This window comes from Magnolia sinica, chromosome 15 (genome assembly GCF_029962835.1).
Source record: "Magnolia sinica isolate HGM2019 chromosome 15, MsV1, whole genome shotgun sequence".
NCBI classification, from domain to species: Eukaryota; Viridiplantae; Streptophyta; class Magnoliopsida; order Magnoliales; family Magnoliaceae; genus Magnolia; species Magnolia sinica.
This window is the reverse complement of record NC_080587.1, coordinates 63,280,000-63,294,147: the sequence shown is the minus strand read 5'-3', so window position 1 is coordinate 63,294,147 and position 14,148 is coordinate 63,280,000. Positions and strand designations below refer to the sequence as shown.

Genomic DNA, 14,148 nt, shown 5'->3' with positions numbered 1-14,148 from the left:
ATATTATGGTGGGCCCCGTTAAAAAATCAATGGCTAGCAACCATCTCCCAACATTTATTAAATTTACACTGATGAATCAAATCAAATGGAGAAAAAAGAAAAAATAACTTCATGGGACACCCACTCTTGATTGTTTTACAGAGCTTACGTTAACGTGTATACGAGATCCACCCCGACTATTAGACGTATAATCCCACATTAATTAGTTGTGCGGACAAAAAAATCAAACTGAAGTGTGATTCAAGTGGGCTACACCAAAGGAAACAATTGCGAGAGGGACAACCAACCTTGATTTTTATAGGGCCCACTGTGATGATTATATGAAATCCACTCCAACCATTTGGTTCCTCACTAAAATTTACTTGTAGGGTCCAAAAATTGTACCTATCCATAATTCAGGTGGGTCACACTAAGGAAACATTTTGGAGGGTGAGCATTGCATTGTACTCTATTTCCAATTGCGTGGTCCACCTGAATCATGGATGGGGGCTGATTTTTGCGCCCTAGGCCTAAGATGGGGTGATGCACTTGGTGGTCAAGGTAGATTTCATATAAACATCACGGTGGTGCCCACCTAAGCTGCCAACCCCTTAGTTGCATGGCCTAACCCCAACATACGTTAAAAAATAATAATAATAAAATAAAATAAAATCTAATGGAAGTTAATCCAATGATAATTACTTAAATTAATGCAGTAATTTGTTGAAAACATGGTTGAAAATGCCAACATAATGTAAATAGTATATTAATGAGGTAGTATCCGTAAAATTCACATGAATCAATTATACGAGCTTTTTTTTCGAAAATATAGCGTTTAACCATTGTTGGGTCCGGTTCCATGGCTTAGTGGTAGATAGATTCTGTTTCAACATTGAGACCAAGGATCGGGTGCTCATGTGGTGTGGGTGGGTGTGTGAGTGTATGGTGCGTGGGTGTGGGTGTAAAAATTAAAAATAAAAAAACCATTGTTTTGCTAACAGAGGTTCTAGCAGAGAAGTGAGGTTTTTTAAACCACACACATCTAATAAAGCCCATTTACACACCATGCATATGTCAAAGTGGCACTTGCACCTGCAACTAGTCTATCCATTAGGTGGGCCTGACCATGTAAATTCTCTTATTTGTCCTGAACCCAACTCGAGGCCTGGATGTAAAGACCCAACAAATACCCAACAGGTACCCAAACCCTGGTTAGCCCAGGTACAAACACTATAGGATACCCAATCTAAATCAAGCCCATTAACAGACCCACTAACTAAGAGCAATTACTTATTCAATACACAAAATAAATATAAAATCATGCCTAAAAGAGAAATTACTAATCTCAAAATCAAGAAATAAAATAAAATAGAATATGGTTTGGCAGTGGATACCTGTATCACAAGAAACTTAGATGCTTGTCCATGTGAGCGGCGCAGCTGGATTTGCCAAATGCTCTCATAAAAGAGTTCAAGCTTATAGTGGACTTCGTGGCTAGACAGTAAGAATTCCAATTTCCTCAGACCGAAACCAGAGTTCACTTCAACACCAGCGACCCTCCAAAGAGCTAAAAAACTTCCATCTGTAATCTGAGAACCAAAATGCAGAATCACATGTTCCAATTTAAACATTTTGGCCTTTGGCTTCAGCACAATATCACGCTCCCCATCTCGAGCTTTAAGATATGAACCCTCATACTGCAGCTGCTGCTGATTAGCCATAAAGGTTATATCTTCTGCGCAACTGCTCGTCGTGAATTGAACGATCACGAATGCTTTTGATCTTGGCCCAATACTCTCTGGCGGTCTAACCTTAAGTGCATAGACAGTTCCCCCACCCGTGTATCTCTCCAAAAACTCCTTCACGGTTTCTGCAGACACATTCGTGGGGAAACCAGAAACCTTAATTGTCCTACCTACCATGTTGTTTGAATTGATCTAATGAGGTTGGGATTGAGATGGTATAGCTCAATTGGACAGTTCTCCATTCTGCAATTACAAGATCATGGCGCTGATCCCATCTTTACTTGCAACAACAAAAAATCTACAGCAGCAAGATATATGTTAACAAGTCAATGTCTGGTAGAATGTAAGCTTCCACTTAAAAGTATTTGAGAGATTTAGAAAAATCTTTAGACACACAATACTCAAACTCTTACAATTAAGGAATTTCATGATACTTCATGATTTATCAGTCTAAAGGCTCATTTGGCAGCATGGATTTTAAATCCTGTGGAATCGAGGGGATTTTGCAAATCAGCTTTGAGGTGGGAATGGAAAAAAAAGGGGGCTCTTTTGAGGAATTTTGGTTCCTCTAAAATCCAAATCTCTCCCATTCCTTGCTACCAAATGACCAATAAAATAAATAAATCCCCACAAATCCTTCCCATTTCCTGCTGCCAAATAAACCTGAATTTCATGCAAAATATAATGAAATTTCATGCAACCAAAAGTACCCATTACGATAATCAAGCCTTAAAAGGGCTCATAAACCAAATACTGATGGAAACGTGAGGCCATGATCATGATGACCTGTTTTCAGCTCATTCTCATTCAAGGTGGATTTTTTGGATGGGAGTGTTAAGCACATCACACACCAAGTGAGGCTCACCAAAATGGCTCCGCTTCTGCAAAATGCATATTGGTAGGCTCTCGTACATCTAAACAGGTCCTTCATTGCTATCCAAATACAATATAGATTGAGGAGGTTTGAAATGTCCACCATCCCAATTTGGGAATGGGAAGATAATGGGTCAAGCATGCTTTTACTACATCTCATTTTAGTAGCTTTTGCAGTTTGCGTTTTGAGCCCAATGACTCTGCTTCTCAAAATGCACATGGGTTGGGCAACATTCCAATCCATTATCATTTTGGGTGCATCAAACAGACCTTCAGACAGTCATTTGATTTCACGCATAAGTTGAGAAACTACCACAAAGAACACAATCTCATAAAAGTTATTTTCTTCTGCTCTTTCCACCAAAGCTATTCAAGTTGTAAAATACTGGGGCTGAAAGTTGGGCGGTTGGTGCTCAACCCTAGCCCAACCAAGGTTCCTGTACCTTAACCCCAACCCAACCTCGGGCGGGCAATTCTCAACCTGAGCCCAACCCAAGCAGGCTCGGTCGGGTTAGTGAGGTTGGTCGGGTGGATACATGCTAATATTTTTATTATTACATTAGTCTATTATATTTTAATACACGTCTTATTTTTTGTACCTATGATTTTATTAATAATATGTGTAGTTATTTACTGTAAATAATAATAATAATAATAACTTTATTTTTTCTAAACAAACAAGCTAAAATATTGGACAACAACTACTTTAAAAGTCAAGTTGTGTAGCACGCCATCTATTTGGGAGAGAAATCTAGCACATCTTGGTAGCTTGAGTCATCGCAAATGGTCTGGACCAATGAGACCCAACAACGGCACTGAAATTCCATGTGCCTTCAACACAAACAATCCACACTCAATTATAATTTATAGGTAACTTATATATATATATATATATATATATATATATATATATATATATATATATATATATATATATATATATATATATATATAGGGTTGGGCAACCCGAGACTTTAATCCAAGCTCAACCCAAGTTTTATAGGGTTGGTGTTTATATAGCCCAATCTCGAGACCAAACCCGATATATCGTGACCAATCCCAACCCAATGTTGGGTCGTTTATGGGTCGGGCAGGTTGAACCCGCCCAACTTTCAGCCCTATAAAATAACCTACGCAATTCATAGGATAAGCATCCGTAAATAAGAAAAAAGCAGTCTTCAAGAACATAGAAGATGAGAAACGAATCAATTAGAGTAAAAAAACATTATACATAGCAGAGCACAATAGTTGAAACACACAAGACTATTTGGGCCCGCTGTGATATGTAAGGTAAATCCAGTCCATCCATCATTATGGTCGGCAGTGGAACAACTCTACCAGTGGCAGCTGGGTGCAACGGCCATAGAGATATTTTATACATAGATTCTCCTTCTTAATGGTCTTGGTTTTGTCTTCTTTAGTAGGAATGAGTTCATTCAAGTTATTGATATTATTAGGGAAAAGAAAAAAAAAGAAAGAAGCAAACTGTCTTGTTTATGGTATCTTCATTGTAAGATCCAAAATAAAGACCGACAACAATTAGAAAGCTTGACAATTAAGATACTAATCTTCAAAGAGTACACACACACACAAAAAAAAAAAAACCCAGATAAGGGGTCACACAAAGGAAAACCCGAGAGCATCGAATGGTGTGAAGATGTAGAATGAAATTTACAGCCTAGCAAAATCCTATAAGAATAGAGGAAGCTCGATCAAGCTTTTGTTCTGCCCTGTAAACTGTACATGTGGGTCCCACTTGGTGGGGCCCACGCTGGATTGGCCATGGAGATATCAGATGATACTAATCGTCCAATTCAGTCCGTGTTAAATGTGGATCATTGATTTTAAGAGTCTATTTTGATTGGATCGCAAGGATCAACTGATAGGGGGTCACACAAAGGAAAACTCGAGATCATTGAATGGTGTGAAGATGTAGAATGGAATTCAAAGCCTAGCAAAATCCTATAAGAATAGAGGATGCTCGATCAAGCTTTTGTTCTTCACTGTAAACTGTACATGTGGGTCCCACATGGTGGGGCCCACGCTGAAATGCCCATGGAGATATCAGATGATAAATTCGGTCTGTGTTAAATGTGGATCATTGATTTTAAGAGTCTATTTTAATTTATTTATTTTTTCGAAGACACAGGTTGTCCCCACCTCTTTTTTGAAGTGAGACTAATCCTTGCGGATACACACAATCACCCACAACCACGTGTATCGGGTAAAGCCAACGAAGGGAATCGAACCTTCACCTATAGGGAGCAAACCTACGGTGAAGACCATTCGCCCAAACCTCGTTGTGTAGAGTCTATTTTAATTGGATCGCAAGGATCAACTGATAGGGGGTATATTAGGCCATAGCTCATACCACCACAGGGGCCACCATACCAATGGCTCAAGTTACCAAAAGTGGGCCACCCATGCCATTGTTTGGTCAAACTATTCTCTACCTTATACTATCAAATCCAAGAACTACAAGATACGGATTTTTCTACTGAAAAGGGAGTTAATCGTAAAAACCCAAATCAACATCCTATTAAGCCATTGACAAGAAAACTAGAAACAAAAGCATTCAGTGAGATCATAACAGAAGTAATATCAATTCTAAAAAACTGTTGACTATGATTCTGCAAAATCAAAAGATTATTATCACCAGAAACTCAGAATTGATGAATGCCAAGTTCGCAAGAACAGTAACGGTGGAAGAAACATTGGCAGTCTCAAAAACAGTGGTGACTCATCCACCATACATGTGGCTTGTGTGAACTACTTTTCGGACTGTCCAAATCGCCGGCCCCATTGTAGATGGCTCAGATGGGTGGGCCCACATGATCCAACAGTCTACACAATCTTGGGACCTTTCCATAAAGCCAAAGATGAGCTGTAAACATCTAGAGGTCTGCCTAACCACTAAAGGAGCAGAGAGGATCTTGATCATCCCTCTGATTCTATGGTTGAGATGCCCCCCAGATAATGATCAATGGCTTAGATCATCCAAAGGTGGGCCAAATGAACATATAAGTATGATCTCTCTCAGGTATTTTTCTTGGAATTTAGATACCTTATACGAGGGATTGCCTCCTGGGAGGCTTTCGATGAGCGAGAGATTATCCCATTTCATCCGATCTTTCCCTCTTCCCAATCATATTTATGTTGAATCTGAAATTCAACTCAAAAATACAAATAATAAAGTAGAGAAATTAATTAGAAGGAAACTTGAGTGGGACCCATCCTCCAATGGTTGCCTACAAGAGGACCTCATAGGCCCTTACACAACATATCACACCAATCAAACAACCACAATCATCTTATTCCGGCTGTTGAAGTTAGATCCAGCATGTACTACAATCCAGACCGTCCAAATAGGCAAGCCCATTGTGGATGGATCAACATAGCCTGAAAAATCACACTGATCAAACAGCCCCAAACATTTGATTCCAGCCATTGTCTGGCCGGCATCAAATGGTTATGGTTGTTTGATCAATGTGACTTTGAGGCTATGCACCATCCACAACCTGCTCCACAATTTAAGACGGTTAAGATCCATGCCACGTTCACGGTGAACAAACCACCACCATTATGAAAATCACGACAGACTATCACCATAGTCAGCACCCATATAATACCAAAATATCCAATTTGAGCATTCTTCAAAAATAAATAAATAAATAAATCCATTTTTATGAAATACAATTAATGAAAAATCAAATTAACCTTCTACAATTATGATCTCTAATGCAGAATAAAAAGAATTAAAAATCAAACAAATAAATACTATGAAGAATCATAAGAACTTCCACTCAATTCCAGCAGAAATTCCAGTTCAATTTCTATAGAAATTAAGAACATCACCGTGCAAAAACCTCTGTTATCTCCCAGAAATCCTTGGAAAAAGAGAGCAATAACGAAAACAAAATCTCAAATGGGTATTGAAAGAAAGCAAATACACACCAAAATCAATCAAATAATCTCAACTTTACTTGAGAAATTTCTGAAAGGATTGAAGAACACTACTATGCAACAACGAAAGAAAAACAATGTATGATCTCCCAAAAAAATCCTTCAAAATATAAAACCAGAAGTAATGATCTCAAATGGGCATTGAAAGAAATCAAATCCACATCAAAATCAAACAATGATCTCACCTTATGCTTGAGAAATTACTCCTACTTTGAAGCTTGAGAGAGAGAAAGAGAGTGTGTGCGTGAGCTATGGCGGGTAGTTTTAATTCTAAGCGACAGAGCATGTGTATACATACGAAGAATTTCGGTCCTCGATCAGAGGATTTTTACATTATACTCGGGTTTTAGCTCTGATAAGTGGAGCCATGATTCTGTAATAATCCTGATCGTTAATTTATTTATTTTTCATTATGGTTGGACTGTAATCAGAATACTCATAAATGGGAGGACTCTAGCTACGTGTGTGGACTATTATTGTTTTTTTTTTTTCCTGGTGGACCGTCAATTTCTAGACTACTGATTCGAGGGTTGGATTGTGACATCAAAGAGATTTTTTTGGTAATAGCCCATCCACAGTGGGGTCCATGTATTCAACGGCGTAGATCATTGAAAGATTGGAATGCGGGCCCACTTTCCATGACTTAAAGACTAAGTAAATCACGGGGCAAACTGCGATCGAGGATCATATGACTCTGCCCGCAAGTAAACGAGCAAAAAATTAGAAACGTGGAAAGGAAAGGGGTTGCCTGTGAGATATTCCTGTGCACCTGTTGTCGGAGGCAGTGTGGGCCCTGCAGATTTTCCCTTGAAAAATCCACTCCGTCCATCAGTTTTGAAGATCACAGTGAGACAGGAATCTAAAATTCAGACAGATCTAAAATTCATGACGGCCATACCACACGTTTCCTTTCTTAATGTTTCATTTGGTGTGGCTTACCTGAGTTTGAATCTCCTGAATTTTAAAAATCTTCCATCTTGTGGTCTTGCAAAACTGATGGACGGAGTGGATTTATCATGGGCATCTCTTTAGGTCCCACACACCTTAACAGTGGATCTCTGTGCTCTGAGGTCAGGTGATCCGATTCGGAATGCGCGTTACGTTTCCACCAAGAAGCGGATTGCCTGTACTCCCGGTGGTCAGAAGCTGTGGGCCCACACGTGGATGGCTGTGATAAATTCACTCCGTTCATCAGTTTTGCAGTATCAAGATAAGATAAGAATCTACAAATCAGGCGGATCAGATATTCATCAGTTTTACAGTATCAAGATAAGATAAGAATCTACAAATCAGGCGGATCAGATACTCAGGTAGGCCATGCCCAGTGTAACAGCTGGGATTGAAAAGACACATTTGTGCTTCCCGTTTATTTAGTGAATGTTTTGGATGGCATATAAACATCATGATCATTTTGAAGATGGTTTTAATGGTGGATGTTTTTGTTCTGATTTAGAGCGGGTCGCGGATAGTTTCATGGTCAAGATGGATCAAAAAACGCCCAATCAACGATAGAAGTGATCTGGACTGTCAAAACTTAAATCGAACGTATTTCCTAATCCGGAATGAGTTATGACGTAAAATATACAATCGTCGAGTAAATTGAGTTACTTTAGCCACCTAACTCCACTAATTTAGACATCACAACCGTATATAAATAATAAGTTTACTATTTATAGGAGGTTGCGAATTCTAAGAGTTTTAGTTGTAATATGGTTCTGAAATTTCTATTATTGCTTGGTATCTTATTTAAAGGTTGTGAGCCTATTTATTTTATTGTTTTCCTCATGAATTGAAGTCTCTGTGAGGCGTCGAGAGAAGTTCCATGGATTGGATTTGGAACAGTTACCCTGAGGAAGATAGTGCTCGACCTCACATCCTTCCCTACGTCATGTTCCCACTATTTCGTAGTGTGACCCACTTGAAATCCTGATCTAATTTATTTTTAGCTTCTGGTCCTACTGTAGTCTTTTAAAAACTGATGGGAGTGATTTTGTTGCGGGAATTACTGTGGGCCACACAACTTCTAACAATAGGGATATGCCGGAGCCAGGGGATTGCTAATGACTGGGCAGAAGACAAGACAGTGCTATGTGGACGCTACAATAATGCATATGTTTACCTATGTTGCCCATTCATTTTGGATTATTATTTTAGGGCTAAAAAATAAGCCGATCTAAATCTTAAAAAGGATCCAACACATGAAAACAGTGGTGGTGGAAGGCTTACCATTAAAAACCTCACAGGCCATATGCGTGGGTCAGTTTGCAATCTGTGTCCATGGAAACAATGGGAGGCATGATGGGACCCCCTCATCCGTGGAATGGACGGTACCTGTTATTTAGTTTGATTTTAATGGACAGTCAAATCTATAGAAGTTACATGGATAATGGAAGGCACGTGTTTTAAGATGAGGTCTGAAAGCCCCACCCCAATTGGTTGGCCTAGGATCACGTTGTACCAAAATCATCCTCATCCACTCATCAAGTGGGTCCACTATAGAAAAATACACCTAGCCATTGATATATTTCAAGATACCCACCTAGGATTGTTTGTATTAGTGGGCAGTGGGATCAGATAACTTTGGTGGTCTTTCGGACTATCAACTGTAGTACCGAATTTTTAGGCTTTTATTATTATTGTTGTTTCCATGCTGCTGCAACTTTCGTTGTCGTCGTCGTTGTTGTGGTTGTCATTTTTCTTCTTCCCCTTCTTTTTATTTTTTTATTTTTTATTTTTAATCCGCTTTTCATAGTCTAAGTCAATCGAAGTCCGTCTCATCGTCACAACGACGGGGTTTCCACGAAGGGAGTGGATACGGTGCAGCTCGGCCACACCCAACACGGTGCGGCCCTGATGTGGAGCTACCTTGATATATATATTCTGTATATCCAATGTTCATCCGTTTTTTCAGATCATCTTAGTAAACGGTCCGAGAAATGAAGCAGATTCAAATCTAAGGAACCATACCATATGAAACAGCGGGGATTGAACGCTCACCATTAAAAACTTCCTAGGGCCCGCTGAAATACCCACCCTAATGTTTATTTTACATCCAACCTGTTAATAAGGACAGACATATGTAGATGAAGGTAGGAATAAATAAATATCAGCTTATGTAGATGAAGGTAAGAATAAATAAATATCAGTTTGATTCAAAATTTTCGTGGCCCACGAGCCTATTTTAATGATTATTCACTAATGTTTCCTTTGGTATAGTCCACCTCATATTTATATCTGCTTCAATTTTGGCATCATTCCTCAAGAAGAGCTGGAAAAACGAATGGACGGTGTGGATATACAAAATATACTTCCAGGTGGGCTCCACGCTCAGGACCACACCTAATCCGCTCCCTCCAAAAGTGTATAATTAAGTACGCTGCGGGAAATTAAAAAGAAATTCAGTCCTCCTAGGCTCTCATCAATGAGCCCATTCAGCTAGAGAGTGTACACAAGTGGGGCCCATCCTTCGTCATGGATGGCTCATCTTATCTTGTTTCAAGTGGGGCCCATGGTTCATTCCCCTAACTGTTGATATGAGGGGCCCCATGCATCAAAAATCTTTCTTACCGGTAAATCTCAACCCTTTAATTAGGGGTGTACGTTGAGTCGAACCGATTCGAGCTAGCCTCAGCTTGACTCGGCTCGGTCACTGGCTGACCTCGACTCGACTCGGCTTGGTCCTCAAGCCTGACTAGCCAGCTCAGCTCAGTTTAGTCAATAGCTTGGGCTAGCTCGAGCCAAGATCCATCCAAGTTCGCCATCAAGGTATTTCCACACACTTCTGAACTGCAACTTTAAAATCTCACTATTTTACAAATAGAGCGATGGTTTTACTGGTGTTTTATCAAACACCTTTTAAGCAACATAAAAATCAAGAAAAATAAAGAGAAAAAAGAAAACCCCTTATCCAACAGGCAGATGCATATAAGATAAAGAAGTAGGAGCTGATGACAGAGAATGCTAACTTGCGGACATTATTACGTTCAATGCAGGTAATTACCTTGTATTTATCATTATTCCCACTTATATTCAATGGAAGTTTCAGAGAAACTACTTATTTGAGAAGACAGTAGTCATGCATGGCTGGTAAAGAAATCATTTTAGATTCAAAATTACGTTGTTTATTGCAGATTTTACCTCTCTTTTAATCAGTAAAATACATGTGCATACAGATCCGAGTTCGATTCAAAATAGATTCGATTCGAGCCGAGCCAAGCTAGGGTTGCTCGAACTCGGCTCCAACTCATTTTTGACCTCAAAAAATCAACTTGACTCGGCCCGAACTCAGCTACGATTTGAGCCTTTTCAAGTCGAGCTGAGCAAGCTAACCCAGCTAGCCCGGTACGGGTACACCCCTACCTTCAATCGGTGGCCAGTCTCAAGGGATTAAAAAAACAAACATCAACGATAATTCAACCTAACAAGCTAAGCATCGGACAGCTAAGACCTTCCAATATGGTAGACGTCCACGTGGGACCCGACTCCTACAGAATGGAAAGTCCCACAGTCTAATTAATGCTCATGATGACCGAATCAAGTGTACTTTTGACTTATCCTTAATATAGTGGGCCCCACGGATTGGAAGGGGATGTATGTCGCATCACGCATGCTGACGTCATATAGTTTCTCACGGACGCGGACTCTACCTTTCACTATTTTCTATTCGGACAAATTCATGCGCTACTCGCGAAAGCCGATGTGCGTATCCTCTTCTCTCCGCACGTGCCAATGTATCACATTTGGAAGATCCGGATCGTACATCTCGTGGGTCCTATCTTACGTATTCCGTGGCCAGAAAATTATTCCATTTCACAGTAAAAAATATGGTATTTAAGAATATTGGACCGACAATTCACATTGAGCCTATACTTGAGGCGCATATACAATTCATACGTTATTGATCATCAGCATGTAATGCATGTACGATGTGTTCACCTTATTAACGGTCTGGATCTGTGTCACGTACGCCATTGGCACGTGCGAGTACACTGGTAGAGTGGTCTTTTGATGGCTACTCGCGAGAGGCGCACTTCTGTCAAAGTCTACGCCAGTAAACCAAAGTCCGGGAGCGGATTAGGTGTTACCCGGGTAACACCTTAGTTGGTATTACTCTAACCATGTGGGGCCACCTTGACATATTTTATGAATATCTACCCCGTCCATATTATTTTCGATATTATTTTAGGACACAATACAAAATATTAAGGAGATCCATGTCTTAGGTGGACCATATCAATAGAAAGAGTGATGAATAACCATTGAAACTTTTTGTGGGCCACAAAAGTTTTAGATCAAGATTTTTTATTTTATTATTATTATTATTATTTGCATTTTCCCTTCATGTAGATATTCTTGGCATTATCAAGATGTTAGATTTCAAAATTTTTTTAAAGAAAGCCTCGTGATGGGCCCTTTGGAATTTTTAACGGTGAGCCACCCAATCACCACTGTTTCCTGTGTCATGGACCGTCTGATATCTTAATCTACAAAATTTTTATTGGATACCTTACTAAAATGGTATGGAGAAATGGATGAACTGCGTGGATATACAATACATCGCCTACGTGGGCCCCACGGTAATGGTAACACCTAATCCGCTCCCCCATAGTCCTCCCATTTTAATGTGTGCATCTCACCCCACCAGTTATGGATTTCCTGCGAAAGCCTTTCGCAGGAAGTTCCTGCGCAAGGATGCTGGGTGGGGCCCACAGATATTTTTGTGAGAAATCCACACCGTCCTTACGTTTTGAGAGATAATTTTAGTATAGGAATATAAAATTAAGGTGGATACAAAACTCATGTGGGTCACACGAAAGGGAAAATTGGGGAAAGAAATTCCCACCGTTGAAATATTCCTGAGCTCCACCTTGATGTTTATATGCTATCCAAACCGTTTATAAGGTCATTCCCAATGGGATGAAGTGAAAACACCGAGACGCTAGCCTGATACAAAACTTTTATGGCCATAAGAATGCTTCAACGGTTCTCAATGAACTCCCACTGTTTCCTATCCTGTGGTCCACTTTAGTGTTAAATCCAGCTCATTTTTGGTCACTTGTACTAAAATTAGCTCCCCAAATGGATGAACGGAATATATTTCCTAGAAACATGGTGGTGGGCCCCACCCAGCAACCTTGTGCAGGAACAACCTGCGAAAGGCTTTCGCAGGAAATCCGCGTCCTTTGGTGACCTGATTCTGTGGGGCTCACTGGATGTGCCTTAAATCCACACCGACTAACCATTTTGACAGCTGGTGGCAGGGGGAGTAGCCAACCTGTTTCCGGGTCCCCGTGGATGTATATGCCTTATCCACGCCATCCATTTGTTTTTCCCGCTCATTTTGGGGAGAGAACTCAAAATTGAAGCATATGCAAAGCACAAGTATGCCACATCACAAAGAAGAGTGGGATGATAATATTCACCGTTAAAATCTTTGTAAGGTCTACAATGATGTTTATTTGTCATCTAGCTTGTTCATAAGCTCGCAGAGGTACAGGAAAAACACAAATTTCAACTTGATCCAAAACTTCTATAACCTCTATGAAAGTTTTCAATGTTAGCCGTATAAATTCATACAAATTCATGCTTTTCCCTGGTAATGTAGTACACTTAAAATTAGTATATGCTTCAAGTGTGGGCTCATGTTCTAAAATGAGTTGATAACATAGATGGACGACATAGATAAGACATATAAATCATGTGTATGCAATCAACGGTTACTCCTCCTTCCCTAGTTATGAACGGACACGGGCTATGAGTGCCACTATATCTACAGTCCATTCATTTTTGCCATATTATTTTAGGCTATAATTCTAAAATTAATTGAGGCAGATCCAAGCCTCAATTGTACCACACCGTAAAAAACAGTAGTCATAATTAATGACACCCACGGTTAAAACCTTTTTAAGCAGCCCACCACGATGGTTTATTTTCATCAACTATTCATAGGTTCATATAGACTTGGATGAAGGGAAAAACACAAATATCAGCTTGACCCAAAATTACTATGGCCATCCAGATGTTTTCACTGGTAGGTGTTTAATCTCCCATGCATGATCCATCTGAACCTTGGATGTACCTCATTTCTGGGATTGTACCATGGCAAAATGGATAGAGGGTGGATAAAATCCATACATCACGGTGGCCCCTCAGAGCCCCTGTATGTTCCCAGCGAGGAAGAGCCAATCCACCCCACTAGGCGGGCCCACTTATGTGAGAAAGATGGCTGTCTATCATCACACCAATTTAGGTTACTCGTCCTATTACTGTCGGTGGAAAAAAATAATAGACCGGACGATCCTCACCATCAATTGTACAATTAATGTTATCATGCTCAGTTGTCCAATTTAATATCTGAATCATATGATCAAGATCGTCTGATTGGTGTGAATTTCGGGCTCTTATCCAACCACAGTGCGATTCCATGTCACCCTATGCATGGTCTATGATGGATGGGACCCCACAACTTCAAAAGGGTGGGAACGTAGTCTCTCCCTCATCACATGCTGCCACCTCTCCTGGAAGGTGGGCCCCACAATTTTCAGTCAAGGAAATAGCCATCATCACAGCTGACACCGAATAAAGGTGA

General features: G+C 40.0%; 1 protein-coding gene across 1 annotated transcript in view; it reads right to left on the bottom strand.

Moving 5' to 3' along the window:
- The window catches only part of LOC131227618 (probable RNA-dependent RNA polymerase 1), a 71,855-nt gene extending 65,026 nt beyond the window's left edge, over positions 1 to 6,829 (bottom strand). The window contains exons 1-2 of the mRNA XM_058223424.1: positions 6,746 to 6,829; positions 1,374 to 2,022 (exon numbers count right to left, since the gene is read on the bottom strand). Of these exons, the coding sequence (XP_058079407.1) occupies positions 1,374 to 1,901 (528 nt within the window). The 5' untranslated portion in view covers positions 1,902 to 2,022; positions 6,746 to 6,829. The remainder of the gene's footprint in view (positions 1 to 1,373; positions 2,023 to 6,745) is intronic.
- Positions 6,830 to 14,148: the final 7,319 nt, after the last annotated feature.